Source organism: Aquila chrysaetos, chromosome 4, assembly GCF_900496995.4.
Source record: "Aquila chrysaetos chrysaetos chromosome 4, bAquChr1.4, whole genome shotgun sequence".
Lineage (NCBI taxonomy): Eukaryota > Metazoa > Chordata > Aves > Accipitriformes > Accipitridae > Aquila > Aquila chrysaetos.
The window spans coordinates 4,300,334-4,320,955 of NC_044007.1; the positions used below are offsets into that span (position 1 = coordinate 4,300,334).

Consider the following 20,622-nt stretch of genomic DNA (forward strand, 5'->3'; position numbering starts at 1 on the left):
AGATGGCTCTGGAGGCAAAATGGGATGACTATTTGCATGTTGCCATTTCTTCAGTGTCTTGCAGAAAAATCATTCACCCTAAATGAATCATAACCTCCCTTTTATTTAGTTTTGTTGCCTTGAACTAAATGTTTCCTCTTTCCCATCATTAATGGGTTTTTTTAAGCGGACACCTCCCCTCCCACCTCATCTATGTGCCAGCTCAGGCATTGATAAGCGTTAGTGTCCTGGAGCAGGAGAGGTGCCAGTTAAAACGCACAGTGCCTGAACCTGCTTGTGTGCTTGGGAAGGCCGTGGAACTTGGTGAAGTGAAAGAGAATGTTAAAACCCCAGGGAGATGGAGGTTTTCTCTGCACTCTTATTTGGATTACTGGCTTGCTGACTTGTACCTATGGTTAGGATAGAACTCATTAAGAGAAGCTGGGTGACGCAAATAAATGTTGCAGTCTGGAGGAATGGTGCTAACAACCATGGCTTCTTGAACAAGAGCTTTAAACCTAATATGCCCCCCCCCACTAAGTATGTCTCAGCTAAAACTTCCGTGTCAGCCAAGACATCACCAAACAGTTGGAAAAGCTAAGCAAGAGGTAATGGTTTGAACCATGATGTGAACAAGGTGGCATCTGTACAGACACAGCCCTTTCCTGGAGATCTAAAACCTGCCGCGAAAGGAGTCAATAGTTATATGGTAAGTGCTGATGTAGAGTATTGGCCTCCGGTGTAGGCCTTCAGCTGCCTGTAACAAGGAAAGATAGCTAAACCATGATGCTCACCCACCCATCCGCCCTGGGCAGGGTGTTCATGGGCATATTTTGTCCAAAAACACAGGTCGGGTGAGTTCAGAAGAGGCAAGCCTCTTCCAATAACTCTGTACTTGTCAAGGTGGCTGTGGCTGTTAGCTTGTTCGTTAGCCAAAGGTGAGTCAAATCACATAGACCTTGGCTTCAGACCTGGATTTTGAATCTTGATGATGAAACTGGTTATTTATGGCAAAAAAATAGCTTATTTTCCTGTAATATAATCTCTGTATCACCGCAGAGCGTGCAACGGTCTCAGGAAAATCTGATTTATCTCGTGGAAGAAGTCAGCATTCTTAGTCAAGATTTGATGGTACTTTAAACAGCAGGAGATTAGACTTCCAAATTTGCAACATAAGCTATTTTGGGCAGGGATTGGTATAATCCTGCTGGATAATGGATGCCTCAGCGTGCTGAACAGGGAGCACGAGGTACGGGTTGATCTCACCAGCAAATGTCGAATACTACTGATGCTTACAATATATGGTTTTGAATAATAAATGGTTTTCCTTCCTAGGGTAAAGACACCGAGTTTTTCAGTCTTGGCATCAGTTGGACTGCAAGAAATTGATTGTTTTGTTTTTAATGCTTTGCTAAGAAACATGTCAAAGTGGTTACCTGACCTGTACTGATAAACCCAGAGGGAGGCAGATCTCCAAGGTCCCGAGTGTAGCAGCTCTTCTGAGCCAGTCTGCCATCTGCAGGCCAATGCTCTCCGTGCTGGAGAGGTGTGAAGCAGGGATTTGGGGGTTTCTTTCCTTCTCCAGAAATTATTATTCGTAACAAGGGGGTTTTTTCTAGGTAAATATTACATAATAAATCCAATTTGTTTCCATCTGATCCTATGAATAGTCACCTTAGTTCTCAAAAAAAAAAAAAAGCAAGGATAGTAGAGATAAGCAAGCCTCCTTAGATTTCTCTAGAGGTTAATGAATAATTGCTTTTTTTCTTTTATTGTCCATTGTTCAATTTTATAAGTAAACATATTTGTGCTTAGAAATGGGACACTTAATATGACAGTCAAATTCTGTCCATCACTCTCAGTCCATTAAATCCTTAATAACTCTTTATGGTGGTGATCTTAAATGAACAGTACCACTATAATGTTCAACTGCTGTTGAATGTTAAAAGTTTTGTTGAGAAGGGGATATGTGTCTGTGACAACCAGGTAGCTTTCCAAGCATCCCAAAGATGTTTGTTTTTATAGTCCACAAATGGATAGAGGATGCAACAAAGCTATTTGGCTTTTACGCAGCAGACCTCAGCTGCTACTTCTTCATGGAGGCCATCCCCACCAACCCCTGTGAAAAAGAATTCTGCACACTCAGCAAATTTCAGCAAAAGTGATTTTTTTTTTTTTTGACAGTAGTAACTAATCTAGACTAGTGATTCCACTGTTAGATATATATTTTTTTTTTAAACTTGTATTTCAGTAGCTTAAATATACCTATTGTTACCTTCTCATTGCCTGGGTATTTGAAAGATAAATGATCTGTGCTTTCCTTAGCTGATTTTTTTAACTGTTTATAAGAAATCTTAACTAAGTTGTTCATTTGGGAGAGAATTTACCATAGATAAATTACTGATCAATTTAGAGTTTTCAAAGGTATAAGAAAATTTCGTGTATAAAGTGAAATGTTTGATGTGTACCACATAACCTTTAAATAATTTTTGTCTTTGTTTTAGGTCTTCCTGAACAATACTACAGCCTCACTTGGTTCCTTAGCCCTATCCTGGGTTTGATCTTCACTCCGCTTATAGGTTCGGCTAGTGATCGCTGCACACTGAGCTGGGGCCGCCGGCGGCCTTTTATTCTTGCTCTCTGCATTGGTGTCCTCTTTGGAGTTGCACTTTTCCTTAATGGTTCTGTTATAGGTAAATAATGAGGAAATCACCTGCGTATATCTCCTGCTAACATATTTGCTTTAAGACTTTTATGTAGGCAGTAAAGATAATGATATGCAGTTGATTTAACTTAGGTTTAGTGTTAAAATCATTAGAAATCTCTGCAACACTGCATTTGAGCTATCCATCTTGCATGTTTTTATTCAAAAGTTACGGTGCTGTGCTAAGTATTGTGCAATCATAGCTGTAACTCGTAATACAGTGTTATTAATACAATGGTTGCCAGCATAATGTTTGCAGTCACTGAGATGAATTTGGTCGATCCTTGACATGGGAAAATTGTAGCAACCTGTTCACAGGGAAATGTTTCCTGTTGTGATCCATTTTCCCTTTAATGCATATCTGGCAACACATCCTGTTTCCAGCATTATTTCAAAAATTATCTTTTCACTTTTTCTTGTGCTTTTCTTAGACCTGGTATTGAAAAAGTCCAGAACACAGTTAATATTTGTTTATCAAAAACTATGTGGGAAAATAATTTTTCCTGAGCCCCCATCAAAGCTGGTAAAAATAGTTTCCCTTGAACATAGTTAACTACAGAACTTAATCTACAATCTACAATCTCTTTGTAAATTTAGTGTAGGAGAGGTGACAGCAAGTACATTTGGGGAAATGTTTACATCATGGTTGGACTGATGCAAATGAAAGGAACTTAGCACCTAATAATATCCTCTTGGCTCTCTTTTTTTTGGGTTAGATGCAGCTCTATTGTGAAAAAGTTTTACTAATTGAGGGAAATGAGTGGAACATTATCTTGGCTCAGCATGTTAGCTTTTTAAAGCCAGATTGGGATGCCATATGATGGTTTTCAGTTTTCTGCAAACTGCAGTGGACAAACTGTTCAGATGAATGACATTTAGCTTATGCTTTTTTAATTTACCCAAGCAATAAATATTAATTATTTGAATTGCTATCATATGGTATCAATTCTACTTTGTCGTTGTGTCTCCAAGACTTATCCCTCCTCCTCCAGATGTATGCAGGATGTTAGGCTGCAGCCTTCTTACAAGATTTTCATTGATAGGAAGCTCTTACTTCCACACAGTAGTTTAGGTCAGTAACCATTGTTACTGGCAAGCAAACCTCATATGCGGTCTATAGGGTTATTTTGAAGTATCTCGCCTTCTAATAAATCAGCACAAAAGATTGGTTTTGATTTTTCTCTAATTCTTTGTTGCACAGTAATACAGTCTGTTGCATAGCTTTCTGGAAAACCTGTGCTTTCCAGATACTCCAGTGGTGCTTTTGTGCAATGAAACTTCTTTGAAACACAGAGGTTGTTGCAACGCACTGCAAAAGTGAGCTCTGTGCTTTATGCATCTGTTCCTGGGATGTGGTTGTGGTAGATTTTGAATGAAAACCCACTTCTGAAAAGCACTTTAAACATTGCTGTGCCTCTCCCAAGGGGGCCTGGAATGAACTGAACTGAAGTGAGACCTGTTCCATGCTCTTCCCTAGACCTGTTCCATGCTAGAAGATAGAGATTTGCCACTAACATTCAATTTATATCAGCATAAGATAGCACTTGACATCAGCGTAAGACAGCGCTTGAGCCGCTATTTAGAGCAGATGCACAATATGATAAAGCAGTATTAGTCTCTCTGTAATTGATGTTTTTGGAATGGTGGCTTGTGTCACTTTTCGGAGAGAAATGGCATTGCTTACCGTCTCTCGCAAAAGGGGGTGTCCGGTGGTTTGCAGGAAAAGACCTCATTTGTAACCAGATTTTCTTCTAGATGGACCCTGTATGCTTTCATTGTCTTGTCTTCTTCCCATTTTATGTTCACACTTTCCTATCCTTACTTTCCAGTTACTTGCAATCCTAATTTCACTTTGGGGCTATAGGGGATGCTACAAAAACTGAGGTGGTCATTGTATCATACCCTTTTTCATAACCTGGCCTCTGGCAATAGCAGTCTTAGGGAGGGCGACAAGGAGCACAAGAGCATGCTAAAAAAGAGGTTTGCTAATCCTAATTGTAATACAGCGGTGTCCTGGGAGAACAGCTGTATATAGATCTTACTCAACTCTTGTTCTCTGCACTGTATGCACTGTTCAGGTTTCCAACAAATCTAAAGTGCTGACATTGTTGGTGTTTTCTGCTGTAAGATTCAGCCGAGCGTGGAACATGTATAAATTTCTTTAGCATTCAGAGGACTTGGTATAAGTGAGGATTGAATATGCAGGAATCGTAGCACTTGAGATTTAGATGATTTTTGGTGGCCTAGCCAGTTCATCTCTTTCCACAGTCATTTTCATCAGTTATGCTAATGGTTTTATCAGTCTTGCATGTGTAACTTCTAAATCTCTCTGATTCAAGTAATTCATGCTTTTGTCAATGGTTCGTTTCATGAAAAATTCTCCAGCTATATACTAATGCTGCCTTTCTACTCTGTAGACAAAAAGCATTTCATCCTGTGCTATCAACAGAAGCTGACTGATGCTTTTTGCAATGCAAAGTACCTTCATGTTACTTCATCCTTAAAAGTTTTGCTTATAAAAGTGATTTAGAAAATATGAATGTTTAAGAAAATCAAAGAGAAAAGTGAAGGGGTTAAATTTCACTTTATCCTGGTGTACTGTGACCATTGTATGTTAGGCACCATGTCAGGAATGCTGTCAGCAGTGCAGTTCCCTGTGTTTGTAACTGACAGATGAAGTTTGTAATTTTGTTTTTGGAGGCTCTCCTCTCTCACCATGGCTGTCTTTTATAAAAACAGCCTTCAGCATTTGAAGGAAAACGCATGTGAGAAACATGAAATAATATCAAATGGTCTCAAAGGTTTAAGAGATACTTTTAAAAAAAAAAAAATTTGAAAAATAACAAACGTAAAAACAAAACCTTTGTCCCAGACCACCTATGAAGTTGTGCCAGAGTTGAAATTGGCATTTTATTCTGTAAAGGAATGTTTCTAGTAAGTGTGTTGACCACCTTTCTCTTAAGGAGCTTAACCTTGCTTAGTAGTTTTCCCTTTTTGACTGACATGCTCAGATTCCTCTTCTGTTTTTCCTCAGGTCTGGCTATTGGTGATGTCCCAGACAAGCAGCCTATTGGTATAGTTCTCACGGTGCTTGGTGTTGTGGTGTTGGACTTTTGCGCTGATGCAACAGAAGGACCAATTCGGGCCTACTTGTTGGATGTGGTGGACAGTGAAGAGCAAGACATGGCCCTTAACATCCATGCGTTTTCAGCTGGTATGGTGTTAGTGGATACGTTTTTCACAGCTGTCAAGTCTTCCTGATGACCAAGTTGTGACTGAATTGATGTTTCCTGAACTCACTTCTCATTTTTTCTCTTCCACAGGTCTCGGAGGAGCAATTGGTTATATGTTAGGAGGGCTGGACTGGACACAGACCTTCTTGGGTGGTATTTTTAAATCTCAAGAGCAAGTCCTTTTCTTCTTTGCAGCCATTATTTTCTCTGTTTCAGTTGCTCTCCACCTTTTTAGCATTGAAGAAGAGCAATATAACCCTCAGCAGGACAGGATTGATGACGAAGGAGACACACTTTCCAGTGTCAAATTCAGTGGTAGTCTCCCCCCTCTGAATCGACTGAATGTAATTAGTGAGGAAGAGCCGTATGGAGCCTCTATGTTCCATGACGAGGTTCAGTCAGAGCATGATCTCAATATGGAGTTCCTTGAGGTGAACATTGTAAGAAGTAAGAGTGACTCGGTTCTGCACATGCCCGATGCTACGTTGGAAATTGAATCGGAGCTGCTTTTTCTGCATGACATCGAACCCTCCATTTTTCAGGATGCTTCATATCCAAACACTCCCCACAATACAAGCCAAGAGATCATGAAGTCCAAACTCAACCACCTTTCTGCTTTCCTCAGGGACAATGAGAAAGAGGAAGAAATGTTGCTTGATAATCACTTAAATGAAGATAAAGTCCCAAACGTGAATGGCTCCCTACCAAAAGAGTTCCTCAATGGACATGCTAGAATAGGCATGAAGCAATCTAGTACTTCAAACTCCATGCGAAGGCGGAGGCACATGTTCTACCGTCAGCCATCTTACACCTTCTCATACTATGGAAAAATTGGCTCTCACCGCTATCGCTTTCGTCGGGCCAATGCCATCGTCTTGATAAAGTCCTCACGCAGTATGAATGATATCTACGACATGCAGAAGCGGCAGCGACAGAGGTACAGACACAGGAATCAGAGTGGCACAACAAATTCAAGTGGAGACACAGAGAGCGAAGAGGGGGAAACTGAAACTACTGTCAGACTCTTGTGGTTGTCAATGCTAAAGATGCCAAAGGAGCTGCTGCGACTGTGCGTCTGTCACCTCTTAACTTGGTTTTCGATCATTGCTGAAGCTGTGTTCTATACAGATTTCATGGGACAGGTCATCTTTCAGGGCGATCCAAAGGTAAGAGAACAGTTACCATTGGCAGACCTGCTTATAGTTACTCATTTCTGAGATGTGCTCATTACAAGAAAATGGCTTTGCGTTTGTGTTTGTTGCAGGCCCCTTCTAATTCAACTGAGTTACATGACTATAACGCTGGAGTTCAGATGGGATGCTGGGGACTGGTAATCTATGCTGCTACTGCTGCCGTTTGTTCAGGTGAGAGATTCTGCACAATTAGACGGTGGAATGCACCTCATATATATATATATTTGCAAGGTAAAAATAGTTTTGCTTCAGTTAGCATCTGCCTCCTTGTTTGGAGTGAAGGGTATTTTGGAAAAGCATTTCACATGGTCATAAGGGGAGGGGCTTCTGTAAGAATCGGTATTAGAAAATTCTTCCAAATGTAGATGTGGGAGTACAAACAGATTGGTTAAGTGGCGTAAAGCACAAAATGATATCCAATGATATTGAATGGCATTTAGCTAGTCATCAGGAAACTAAAAATATGCTTGTTAGAAGATTCAAGCATATGTAAGAGGGTTTTTGCAAAAACTGCTTTTAAAATCAAAATTATAAATCTAAATTTCTGAAAGTCTTGTGCTTTCTAATAACAGATAAACCAACTGCAGACAATTTAGGCTTGGAATACAGACTCTGAAATTGAGAGCTTTTGCCAAACCTAAATTCTGCCTTGCACAGCACGTGTGCAGCCGTGTCTGCACAGATCAGTATCATGGGGACAGCCTCTTTGTTGAGACATGTCAAACTGAAGTTCAGGTGGGCAGCTTGTTTCCGAACACAAACTGAAACGTGGCTATAAACATCAATTATCTGATCACTTTGTTTAGCGAATGTGCTTGCATTAGAAACAGAATCTCCGCTGTGCTCAGAGTGTACCTGCATTGATAAAGTTAATAAATAGGTAGAATTAATGAATGGACTGAGTGGACCATGATACGTTTGAGTTTCAAAGTATTTTATTCTGCCTTAGACTTGTAGTGTGGTTTAGGCAAGTCTCTGAGCTCATTTGTTCCCTGGTTTCTGGAGCAGCAACACATCCTTTTCCCAATGAGGGCTGAGCTATGCTGCTAAGCCAAATATGCAGTGAGCATCCAAGTCCTAAACGGCGTATTGAGCTGTCACGGCTGCATCAATACCATAAAACTTCACCAAGTAAACTGATATTTACGTTTTATTCTTCACCCGTGCAGCCTTGTTGCAGAAATACTTGGACAACTATGACCTTAGCATAAAAGTGATCTACATCCTGGGCACGTTGGGTTTTTCTCTGGGGACTGCAGTGATGGCTATGTTCCCCAACGTGTATGTCACCATGATAATGATCAGCACTATGGGAATAGTCTCTATGAGTATCTCCTACTGCCCCTATGCGCTTTTGGGACAATACCACGATATTAAACAGGTACGTGGAATATTTTGAGTATTTTAATCAAGGCAGAGCGGTCACGTTTCTCTGAAGATCACAGTGGCAAAGTATATTTATTAAATCCCATTATTTGAGATACCTGCTTTGTTACCAAAGCACAAATTCATCCTTGATAGTAAATAACAAGAGCTGCTACTTAAATCAGGTGGTATTAGCATCAAGTTGGCTCAGTGGGGTCATGATTACTTTACCCCGTGCTGAGGAGGTATAAAAGGATTTGTGGGTGCATATGGTAGATGAAGAGAGATGAAATAATTGTTGGAGTTTTTATTATATACCTAGTTGTTACTACTGTTTCTGATGTGTTATGTTAGCATTACTCAGGTTCTTCACAGTCTTAGATATTGAGGTGGGTCTGGAAATGCAGCTATAAGTCTGGGGAGATGTAAGGCAAACTGATTCTGCTGGAAACAAGGACAGATTTATTTTCCACTCTTTGGCACTGTTCTATTTGGATTACAAATTACAGTGGGATCATTTATTTTAGCACATTTCTGCATTGGGATTGGGAGGGGGATTCCTTTGTATAATCATAAAAATAATTTCCACTGTTTCATGTAAATTTTTTTTTTACAAAACCATATCTTGGAGCTAATTCACGCTAGGAGTGCCCCAGTAAATATCTGCCTCTTGGTGTAAGACGAGGAGGCCACTGATAAGTAGATAAGGAGGCTGTTGCTCTGGACTTTGTATAGCCTGTGTGATGCACAAGGATGGTGTAAAGTTGACCACGTGGCTGAGAAATTTGAGGAAGATACTAGTGTTTAATTATTTGATTTCATCCATCGTTTTACCTCCTAACACGCTGCTTGTCTTTTTCCAGTACATTCACCATAGCCCCGGGAACTCAAAGCGAGGATTTGGCATAGACTGCGCTATTCTGTCGTGTCAGGTTTACATCTCCCAGATCCTCGTGGCCTCTGCACTTGGTGGCGTGGTGGATGCGGTTGGCACAGTCAGAGTCATTCCCATGGTGGCTTCAGTGGGATCCTTCCTGGGTTTTTTGACAGCTACCTTCTTGGTGATTTATCCCGAAGTCAACGAAGAGCCAAAGGAAGAACAGAAAGGACTAGGTCCTCCAGAGACAACCGAGGGCAACGGCACAAGTGCAGAGAAGCCAACTGTGCTGAAGCTCACGCGCAAAGGAGCTGCTGTGTCGGAGCTGGAGAGTGAGTCAGCTGTGTGAGGCTGTTGCTTGTTGTTCACCCACATTCCAGGGAGTGCAGGTGCAGGATCAAGAACTTTTTTTTTTTCCAGGAAAACAAATTAGGATCTTCACTACTCGTAGCTAAAATTGCAGAAGAAAAGGCAGTTTCGTGAAAAGTGTAAATGAAATTCTGTAGTCCTTAATATAGGTTTGAACAGGTAGCTATGATGCTAATTGCTTTCTCTACAACTTAGAAACGTCATTTCTGAACACTTTTTTATTAAGAATACATTTAGATTTCGAATAAGTTTTATTAATCTGCATGAGACTCACAGTGTATACAATTAGCAGTTAGAAAAATTAAGTTTTCGGCTGTTTTTAAACTAACTGAAAATGGAAGCTATCTTGACTTATAGTCTCTTGCTTTTTTTTGTCTGATCATTTCAGATTTCACTAGTGTAACAGCTGAATCAAACGCTTAGACATCTTGATCGATTTTTTTCATAAGCATGATATTATTGGTCTGACAGCTACGGTTCTTTAACGTTAATTTTAGACTTCATGTTTTTGTTAGTGCAATTACTACAGAATAGTTTTATTTGCCATCATTTTCAAGGAAAACAAAAGCAATTGCTGCGGTTTCTAAGAAACTGCTGTGAAACCTTTTAGTCATACTGTTCAACAACTACTCCCAAGTCTGCTGCTTGTCAAGAGAGGGTGACATCGGGTGCATGATGCGAACTGTAGATGGAAAGAGCAGCAATTGGGAGAGGTGACCAGCACTCGCAGGTTTTTATCACAAGTGCTGCATTTTATGAATGTCATTGGAATATGCTGTGACAATTTTTAGCTGAGAGTTTTGCGTGCTGGTGAACTTGGGGGTTTTCTTGGCATTTAAACCTGATCATCTCTGGATGAAGCTGCCATGGAGAAAGGGCATCTCTGGGGTCAGCTTCGTGGGAGGGGGCGTGTGGATTCTCTTTCATAGGGAAAGGAAGTTGTTGATTAATTGCACTTTTTATGATCGTTTAACCTCCTGGCTGGGAACACAGCAGCCAAGGTAAAGGCACGGTGTCAGTACAACAAGGTAAACCGAAGGCCTACCTCCGTCACTTTAAGGCACAGTCTGGGTATATCAAAATCTGCATCCGAAACAGTTTTTAGACCTTAAAATTCAATCCACTAGTATGTGTTGCTGTTCCAGTCCCTGTGTTGGAGGAATTGTAGGCTGGAGCTCTTCTGAGCTGCTGTACCAATGTCATCAGCGCAACCTCCATGCCCCCTTCCTTGATTCAGGACATAGCTGCAGTGCAAAGACATTTTTTTTTTTGTGAAGAGCTTAAAAGAGTTCTGCTAATCTGATTTGGAACAGCGTTTGGATCACGAGCAGTGTGCCCCAATCCATGGGCAGCTCAGAGATCCAGCAGCCACTTAAAGCAACTTTAGAAACCGAACTTCCATTTGTCGTCTTATAAGAAGTGTTTGTGATGCTATTTACTCATTTTCGCATGGGCCTCTGGGCTGCAGTCAATCTGTGTGCTTAAACAGACAAACCACAGCTCGTTGTAAGATTTCTGCTGCCTCAAACTTCTCATACTACAGTACTTTAAAATGCATGTGTAAATCATGCTGCAATATAGTCATTCAAAAGAAGAATATATATTTCAAAATGAAAAGCAGTTTTTTTAATAAATTACTTGAACTGTCAATGTATTTAAGAAATGTATGTTTTGGTATATTTGAAGTTAATGCGCAGTCTTGGCCAGCATCATTGACGAATTCCTGGTGGCATATGTGGGTTTCTTAGCTGAAGGCTTTCAGTCGGTGCTGATGTCCTATGCTATCAAGGGTGACAATGTTTTTAGGCTGGTGAAATCACCAAGCACTAAAGTACATGTAATCACACCGGATTTAGGGTTTGGTTTTGGTTTCTTTTTTTTTTAAGTGTCTTGAGAAAGTCTTTTTTTTTTTTTTTTTTTTCCTTTAAGGTGACTATTTTTTTATTTAGAACACATACTGTGAACTGTGTTCAGACAGGGGAATAATACTACTGAAGAATATGAGACCTTATTGAAGAAATCAGTTGGGAGAAATACTTTAACTGAACTTCTGCCATGAATTTTATCATCTCAATTATATTTAATATATTCTGGTGATGTTCGTATATAACAGAGATGAGTTGTATTTCACCCTATAACTGGCATTCATGTAAAATACACACTGAATTAGACATTTTAAAGTGGCTTTAATATTTTATCTTTAAAGCTCCTTGAAGATTCTGCTTTTGGTTAAACAAATGCTGTCAAGTACTCCTTATTTTAATCTCTGTTTCTGGAAAGGTTCTTCTATGGTTTAAAAATCTGCATCTTCTGGCTGGTGCCAGCCATAATTACCCATTTCCCCATGAATTTTATGGATCAGTGTGGTTTCAAATCACCATTATTCCACACAGCACCTTCTTCGTAAGCCAAGATTTCTTTCAGAGCACCATCAAGCTGACCAAAGTCTAGCTGCAAAGAGGGAGAAGAAGTTGAAGTTCCTTCTCGCTTCACGCCCAGCAGAGGGAATCTGAAACGGTTTGGGGGGATGAGCTCAAACACTTATTTAGCTTTCTCAGTCAGGGGGACGGTGAGGAGGGGGAAGGACGTTTTGAACCCAGAGGTTTTCAGTCGAAGGCGGGGCAGGTCCCATTTTGTCCCAGCCAGCATTTGGCGTAGCCTTATTTCTAAGAACGGGATGTTAAAATCTGTATTTGGAATTGTTTATAGGGCTGTTTAATTACCATTTGTAATGCATGAATATGCACGCTGCCTTGTAGCAGGAAGCTCTATTTCACTCCCCTGTAAAGCTGAAGGAAATAATTATCCATTGTAAACGCGCTGAAGTATTTGTAGTATTGCCAGAAGAATTAACTTGGGGGAGCCCCAGCCAAAGTATCTCCTCTGTACCTTGGCCAGCCTGTAAAACCACTGTGCTGGCTTCCAGTGCTTGCCAGCGAGGGCTCACGAGATCTTTCATAGTAATGCTTCTTCTTGAATTTGAGAGAGTTTTCTTTCTAGCCCTGGCACTTCTCAGGGTAGAGTGGGCACTGATTTATTTCTTTGTGTCCCTTACCTTATCTTTTGATATAGAAATTTTTTTTCATGTCATGACTAAAAGGTAAAGTAGTAAGATTTTATGTGTTTATTGCAGAAGTTGTGGGAAGAGAGAGTTGAAGGGGCTTTATTCCTGGTGACAATTAGCATAATACTTTGTTTGTCAATATTACTGTATAGTCAAAATCATCCTGCGTGCTTCATCTCTTTGGACCTTTACTGCAGTAGTCTTAAGGTTTAGTGGTTTCGTTCTGTGTTGCTCTATACTGTAAACAATTTTAACATACTCTGCTGCAGTCGTCCTGGTGACGTGTAACACCTCAGTCATGACACACCGTTAGTGCTCAGATTCTCGAGTGCTGTAGTCAGTAAGCTGCACATCTAGTAATATTTTACATGAGAGCAGAGAAGCTCAAACTTTAACCGCTCGGAAAAGCATAGCATGGATTTGGCACCGTTGGGTTATTGCAAGAGTCCAGTCGGATCTGTGCTGTTCATGGATGGCAATTTGAGACTCCAGAAGCAATAATTTCTTAGGAATGTTTCTCTTCCTGCTGGTTAGATGACTTTCATAGAGATTTATTACCTAAATAGCCTTTTAATAACATGAATCTGGTCGTTTGCTAGCGCTGGCAGTAAGCAGTTACGGAAAGATGTGGGTTGTTCATCATCAGGAGGGAGGAAGCCAGTAAATCCAACGGAGGTTAGTGCTCCTTGAAACACACAATGTCCTTTTCCCCTTTCACTTGGAGCCTTTTTCTAGACTATGAAATATTCCCAGCACAGCGGGCTGAAAAGGAGGCAGCTGCAAATTTAGCCTCCTGGTTTTCTTGCCAGTGCTGATGCTGGCATGCTGACCCTGTGATGAAACAGGCTTGCGTGAGGTTTTCCACGGAGGCATGGAAGCGAGGGCTGAGCCTTTCTCATTCCTCTCCCGTCTGATCAGAATCCCCCCGCGCTTGGAATGACAGCGACAACAGCAGTGATTATTGCCAGGTACCTCATTAAAACCCCAGTTTCATTGTTAGAAACGCATCTGCCCACCCTTGGTTTGTGGTGAGCTTGGCCTTCCTCTGACGTCCACTATTAACGGCAGGATTTTCATGGCTGCCAGCGGGGTCTTGCAGCCGTGTGGGTTGAGGTCGCATTTACAAATAAAGGTGGAAAAAGTCACAGTTTGTTCCTGGGAGAGCTCCTTCCACATCCGAGCAGGAGGAGAGTTCAGGGGGGCTTCCTTCCCAGAGGCGTGTCGCAGGGTCAGCGTTTGGTTTTGGTGGTTGCTCACGTTTTCAGCAATTTTGCCCAGACACGTAGCCAGGTTGTGCAACACCCTTGTTCGGTCCCTGCGACGAACTGTGGTTCAATCACTGAGAGTTGGGGGTTTTTAAGTGTGTGCGTATGTGTGTGTATATGTATCTGTGTGTATGTACATTTATATACACACTGCTCGGGCCAAAATATCTTTGGTGGTTGTGTGCTCGTCGTCACTGTACTCAACAATGTTTTCAACTGAGTTCTTCCAGGTTTCCCTCATCTTAGTCCGATGTGAGACGAGCTCAGCTATAAATATGTATCCTATTTAAATGAATAAGTAAACTCCTGCATGATATTCCAAGCACATGTAGCAGCTTCGGCATCTGAAGTATCTATTGTGAAAGAGAATTTGGTTTTATTTGCAGCTGTTTTGTCCTTGTTTCCTTTTAATAGGCCAAATAAATGTAACGAACACCAAATGTTGCACAGAAATGTTATTAATGACTGTGTAGAAGAAATACCAAATTTTATTTTTCTTTGCAGAAACTTTATGGTTACAGAGAGTCCTCTAGCTGTTATTCTTCCTTAAACGACAAAGCTGAACGTTTGTAAAGTGCATCGAAAATGGTCATTTTTAAAAGTGGAGCTACCCAAAGTTTTCTGTTTCTCATGTTGCATCCAGAACAAGCCATTGGCAGTGGCAAGTTGCAGAAGCTCAAATATCAACTGGTGTTTTGATTTCGAGGCTCAGCAGCCCGGACAGTTAGGAAATTATGTTAGGTAATAACAAAAAGGCTTAATTGCCTTTTCATAATGTGGCGCTGACATCTGCCAAGCTCATTCATCAGCTCATTAAGATGTTCCAGTTTTTCCTGTAATTTAAATTAAGATCACCTCCTGGAAAACTGATTTTTGTTTGGTTCCTCAACCCAAGCAGCCCTGCGGCTCACCTGTCTTTCAACCTCACCTTCCCTCACCCCAGGGAGCACAGGGGACAGCAAGGGGTGCCCAGGAGGGACAAATACCTTCCACCCCCAGAAGAGAGCATCTGCTAACATTAAAAGGCTTTCGATGCCCTCGTGACCTGCTAAAACTTTAGTGAAAACCCAGGACGTGGTTCAATTGGACATGCTCTGACACATTTTTTCTTAAATTTTGAAGTTGCGGGTGAAGCTCTAGGAGCGTTTAGCCAAACTAGGCATCACCTCATTTAGCCTGCACCTATTCAATCCTTAGTGATAGCCAAATTGTAGTAAATAGCCCCCCAAACCAGAAAGACTTTCCTCTCAACAAATTGGCGGTTCCCAATATTACTTTTTCTTTCTGATGTAACATGAACACTAAGCCCTTTCGGTAGCTAAATGACCAGCTTATTTTAAATGCCTCATATTAATAGAAAGCTGCATATAGGCATCTCATAGCGGAAAAAAAAAAGAGAGAATATTTAGTTCCTTTGTGAACTGGCCATATGACAACTACTTTTTTATCAACTTATTAAGTTGGGGCACTATAATAGCTCTTGCTGAGTTTAGCAATGTTTATAAGCATGTGTTAAACACATAATGTTGTTTTTTGAGGAAAAAGGGATAAAGAAAAGTAATGTCACAGATGAATGTTTGAGTGTGTAGACGGCATAATGTATGTATGATTTTTATTTCTACACTGTTGAGCTTATTTTCTGTTTTAAGGTTAAAAAAAAGATTTGTTGCATGAGAACTGTTTTATTGTGTTCTGCACTTTCTGTTCTTTTTGTATAATCTTGATTTTTTTTTCATTTATGCATAGAAAAGAAAAATCAATTTAGAAATATTCTACTCCACAAAACATTGTGTTCCGATCCGTTGTTCTGAAGTTCGATCTTAATAAACATTTCAGTAAGAGTTGGTGGCTCGCGTTCCTGTGTTGTTTGTAGGGAGCGTGAGTAGAGGCACGCGTCCTTTCTGCGGTGCACCTGCGGGGCTGGCAGCGATGCAGGCTCCCTGCTACAGGCTGAACACTGCCGCCGCTTCTCCTTGTCCCTAAGACAAATAATACTCACCTGCCTCCCAAAGCTTAATTAACATTTCTAAAAATGCTACTACCAAATGTTAGCTGATGGAAAAAAAAAACCCAAGTGTTAGAGTTTGCAAACGCTTGATCAACTCACCTGACACTCGCAGGGTTCAGGTGTAACAAAGGAGGGAGCACACATGGAAGCGCAAACTGGTGATGTCTGGGAGAGGTGTATGTCCCTCACTGCAGACTCCGCTCTTGCCCTGGTTGCTCTGACCCATTCCCAGGAGGACGCAAGGGGAGGTGGCTGCCAAAATCCATCATCTCTCATGCCGTCCGCGGGAGCGCTACCAGGGCTGAGGGGCTGTATGTGGGGTCTTCCCTTCGGGTGGGTGGCAGGGGGCTCTGGCTCTTGCGGTCGCAGCAGGGAGGGTCTTGTCCCTCCTTCGCCAGCACATCAGCCTTTTCCCACTCCTCTGCCTCACCGGGGGGGTGGGATCCCTCTGCACGGGAGGGCCTGGGAGCATTTCAGGAGGAAATAAGCATAACCATAAGCAGCTTCCGAAGAAACGGGTTCACATCCAAACTAATTAACTGCTTGGGCCGTCGTGAGTGACAAGAGAGGGGAAAGCTGGAGGGACCTCTGTATCGGATTACAAAGGCCAGCTGACAGGGTTAAACTTGCAGTGTCAAGAACTTGGTTGTCCTGCTTTGATTTCTAGCAGTTTACTTGATGGATTTGGTCTGTGACTTCTGAAGGCATTTCAGAATCGGTAGCAGCAGCTCAGAGAAGTTAGTTTTGACTAAACACAGCTCAGCTGTGCTCTTTTCTCACTGGACTGGAGGTTAAGGAAGAAGTGAAAACATAAAATGCAATAAATGTGACTTTCGGCCTGGGCTATGAACTTGCTTTTTGACCAGCACCAAGGGGAGAGCGTGGACCCTGCCTCACCAGGGAAGGAGCCACTCCAAATACCTACAGATGACCCCGAAAAGGGTTGTGCTGGTTTTGGCTGGGACAGAGTTAATTTTCTTCACGGTAGCTAGCAGAGGGCTACTGTGAAGTCTGAGGGAGTGAGCAAGTGGCTGCGTGGTGCTGGGCTTAAACCGTGAAAAGGGCAAAAGCCTCCTCTTCTTACCCCACTTCACTCAGCAGAACCCTGGCTGCTTGTCCTCGCCCTGGGAGACTCCAGCCACCTGGCAGAGCCCAAAATGAAGTTGGGGATTAAGTGGCAGGGACTGTCCTACATCCCCATCCTCTCCTGGCACAATTAAAAGCGAAGAGGCCAGAGGGCTGTGAAAGCAGCAAAGAAATAAACCTGAACCTCCCTGGGGCTGGGTCTCGCAAGGCATGACACTGAGCCCGGCTCTGCCCACGCATCTCCTCCCGAGTATCCGCGTATCAGCCCTATCCCTGCGCCAAGAGAGGGGGAGGACGGCGCAGCCCTCTTCATCCTTCCCAGTGCCGTGGCAGGATGCGGCCGGGGTTGAGCAGCGAGAAGCAGAAACCTCCCTGGTGCTGTTGTTCCTGCGGGGTGATCCCCAGCGAGGAGGAGAGGTGAGAAAACGCATTGCCCAGCTCAGGAGATGTGACTCGTCCCCCCGGACGCTGTGATCCCTGGCCAGAGGCACCGCGTCCCTCCTCGGGGTGGGAGCAGGGTGCCAGGTTTGGGCTGGCTGGAGCATTTTGTGGAAGGGGTGAGGACAGAGGAGGTGCGTCACTTAAAAAAATAGCTCGCAGTGGCCTTGGAGCAGCTGGGAATAGCTCGGAGAGGAGCCTGCCCCAGCGCTGCCCCTGCTTTCCAGTCTGGACAGAGAACGGAACAACCCGCAAACCAGTATCTCCCAATCTGCCCCAGTGGGGTCAGTCCCTGCATCCCTCAGGCTTTGCAGCAGCCGGGGTATCACCTCTCCCATACCAGGGGGGGTGGGTTGCAGATGGTCCCCATGCCCATCGCCAGCCCTCAACGCTGGAAAAGGCGGTAACGCCGCCTGCCGCCGGGGGTTTCCCCCGCGCAGGCACCAGGCAGAGCTGAGACCTCGCGCGCTCCCGGACCCGCTACCGCCCGCTCCCCAGCAGCTCCAGCCTTGCTGCGCGACGCAGGCGCGAGCACAGAGCTCGCTGGGGGACGTGGGATGTGCCTGTAGGGTGTCACCACCTTCCAGGTGGCGATACAGGGCACGCACACCCTCGAGTCGGGGTCCCGTGGGGTGGGCAGCCCTTCGCACCCCGAAAAGGGGCAGCCACCTAGAAGGGAACCGGCCCTGGAGGACCACAGCGATGAAAGGGGCGTTGCGGGAGGACAGCGGCCCAAATCCTGGGGGCGAGGGTGGTGGGCAGCTGCCAATCCAGCTCCTAGCCCCGAGCAGGTAGCATTTGCCTCTGTTTTTGGGCCTGGGAGGCTGGACTTGGTACCAAGTGGCATTTGAGCAGCATTCTCCCCGTCCTGGCACCAGGGGTGGCACCGAGGCCACCCACCCGCTGCCGAGAGCGGGGGACCTGTACCAAGGCACTGGGGTAAAGCGCCGTGGAGGGGAAAGCCAGGCACCAGGGGGAATCCTGCAGTTTATACATCCTACCTCATCCTCAGCTAGGACCCACATCCATGTCAGACGGCAAACAGCAGCCCCCCCCCCCCCCCGCCGTGGGGTGTGCTGCATCCCTGGGCAGTCGTGGCGAGAGGGCTGGGAACGGCAGCAGCTGAAATGGATGCAGAAAGAGCAACAGAAGGAAGTAATTGATGGCAGAGGGGGGGGGTGACGCTGGCTTTTTGCTTCGTTCACTCTAAAAGGCTGACAGCAAAAGGCAGGATTCAATCGGTACTGGTGGAAAAAGGGGCCTAGTCCTACAAATAGACCCAAAGTAACTCATGAACAGAGGCTGGAAGGCAGAGGAAGGGTTGTTTCCTACCTCACTGCAGGAGCCCATCAGGGAGATCACAGCCAGCACAAGACAGCCCGAATTTCCAAGCAGCTTCCATTTCCGCAGCTGGGTTATTTCTAGAAGTAAACACTGCCATCCCTTGGTTTGAATCATAGAATCAACAGAACATCTCAAGTTGGAAGGGACCCATAAGGACCACTGAGTCCAACTCCCTGCTCCTCACAGGACTACCTAAAACTAAACTGTATGACTAACAGCATCACCCAGATGCTCCTTGAACTCTGACAGGCTTGGTGTTGTGACCACTTCCCTGGGGAGCCTGTTCCAGTGACCAACCACCCTCCCAGTGAAGAATCTTTTCCTAATGTCCAATCTGAACTTCCCCTGATGCCACTTCATTCCATTTCCTCATGTCCTGTCACTGGTCACCAGCGAGACATCAGCACCCACTCCTCCGCTGCCCCCCTTGAGGAAGTTGTAAGACTGCGATGAGGTCACCCCTCAGCCTTCTCTTCTCCAAGCTGAACAAACCAAGTGACCTCAGCCACTCCTCCTAAGTCTTGTCCTTAAGACCCTTCACCATCTTGGTCACCCTCCTCTGGACACACTCTAATAGTCTGATGTCCTTCTTATATTGAGGCACCCAAAAGTGCATAGAGTTATTGAGGTGGGACCGGTGCTGTGTAGAGTGGGACAGTCACCTCCCTGGTCCGGCTAGCTATGCGGTGCTTGATGCAGCCCAGGGCACGGTTGGCCCTTTCGGCTGCCAGGGCACACTGTTGACTCATATTCAACTTGCCATCAACCCAAATCCCCAGATCTCTCCCTGCGGGGCTACTCTCTGCAGTTCTCCCATGTTGCCTGTCCTTGCTTCCAATGCCTGTACACTTTCCTTTTCCACCTAAGTTCTAGAAGAAGATTCCCTGCTCAGCTAAGCCAGCCTTCTGCCCTACTTGCTTGGCTTCCAACACTTTGGAATTGTCTGCTCCTGGCTCTTAAAAAGTGACCAACATTCATGGATCCCCATTCAAGAGCAGATTCCCAATGACCTGCCCTTTCTTCTTTATGGAAGTGGTTTTGATGCAGGGCATAGGCTGACTGACTTAACCTTGGCGACACCTCCAACCTAGATGAACCATCATCCTTGTCATTGTTTGGTTCCACTTGCAGAGCCTCCTACCTATTGTGCAAGGGCATCTGGGAAGGTGGGGGAGTCACAGAGGAGATGTGCCTGCTGCGGCCGGCAGGAACTTGTCACCACCTTCTGCCGGGTGGGGAGAGGATAGGGAATCCTCTGTGTCATGTGTCCTGTCTGCCCGACAGGTCAGTCCCAGGGAAGGCAGGGTGCAGTTCCAGGAGTCTACGTCTCTCTCCGACTCCCTGACACCCCTCGCCCTCCTCGCCCCCTCCCCGAGCTCTGTCAGTAAGCGGAGGAGCTCCTCTCCCTGGGCACACCTCCCGCAGGTGTGCTCACTGCTGCCGTCCTGCGCTGGTGTAAGAGCAGGGCACGGCCTGCAGACGGACACCCGGACGGCAGCACGCTCCATCGGAGCTCTGCCTGGGAAGCTGCGCCAGTCGAGGCGGGTGCAGAGTTTAGGGAGGCCATGGCCTGCTGCCGGGTGGATACCATTGCTCCTTGGTCAAACCGGGAGAGTTAGAGCATCCTCCCCACGCACCAACTGTCGCGCCAAGCCACATTTGCCCCCTTTGGCTACTAGCGCTCCCCAGGGGCTTCT

The 20,622-nt window shown here is 44.4% G+C and overlaps 1 protein-coding gene and 1 long non-coding RNA gene across 6 annotated transcripts in view; one reads left to right on the forward strand and one right to left on the reverse strand.

The window, feature by feature from the left end:
• Window positions 1–15,890, forward strand: part of SLC45A4 (solute carrier family 45 member 4) — a 91,972-nt gene extending 76,082 nt beyond the window's left edge. For 4 of the 5 annotated variants that reach the window (XM_030011381.2, XM_030011380.2, XM_030011377.2 and 1 more), the window contains 6 exons: window positions 2,484–2,672; window positions 5,718–5,897; window positions 6,007–7,082; window positions 7,181–7,280; window positions 8,279–8,490; window positions 9,338–15,890. In XM_030011381.2, the coding sequence (XP_029867241.1) occupies window positions 2,484–2,672; window positions 5,718–5,897; window positions 6,007–7,082; window positions 7,181–7,280; window positions 8,279–8,490; window positions 9,338–9,700 (2,120 nt within the window). In that variant the 3' untranslated portion in view covers window positions 9,701–15,890. The remainder of the gene's footprint in view (window positions 1–2,483; window positions 2,673–5,717; window positions 5,898–6,006; window positions 7,083–7,180; window positions 7,281–8,278; window positions 8,491–9,337) is intronic. The other variant, XM_030011382.2, reaches the window with a different exon arrangement.
• LOC115340201 lies at window positions 15,331–19,091 on the reverse strand. Its single transcript, XR_003922979.1, has 2 exons — window positions 18,914–19,091; window positions 15,331–16,519 (listed from the first exon to the last, which is right to left on the reverse strand). It is a non-coding gene; the product is annotated as an uncharacterized LOC115340201 (long non-coding RNA).
• Between the last annotated feature and the right edge of the window lie 1,531 nt (window positions 19,092–20,622).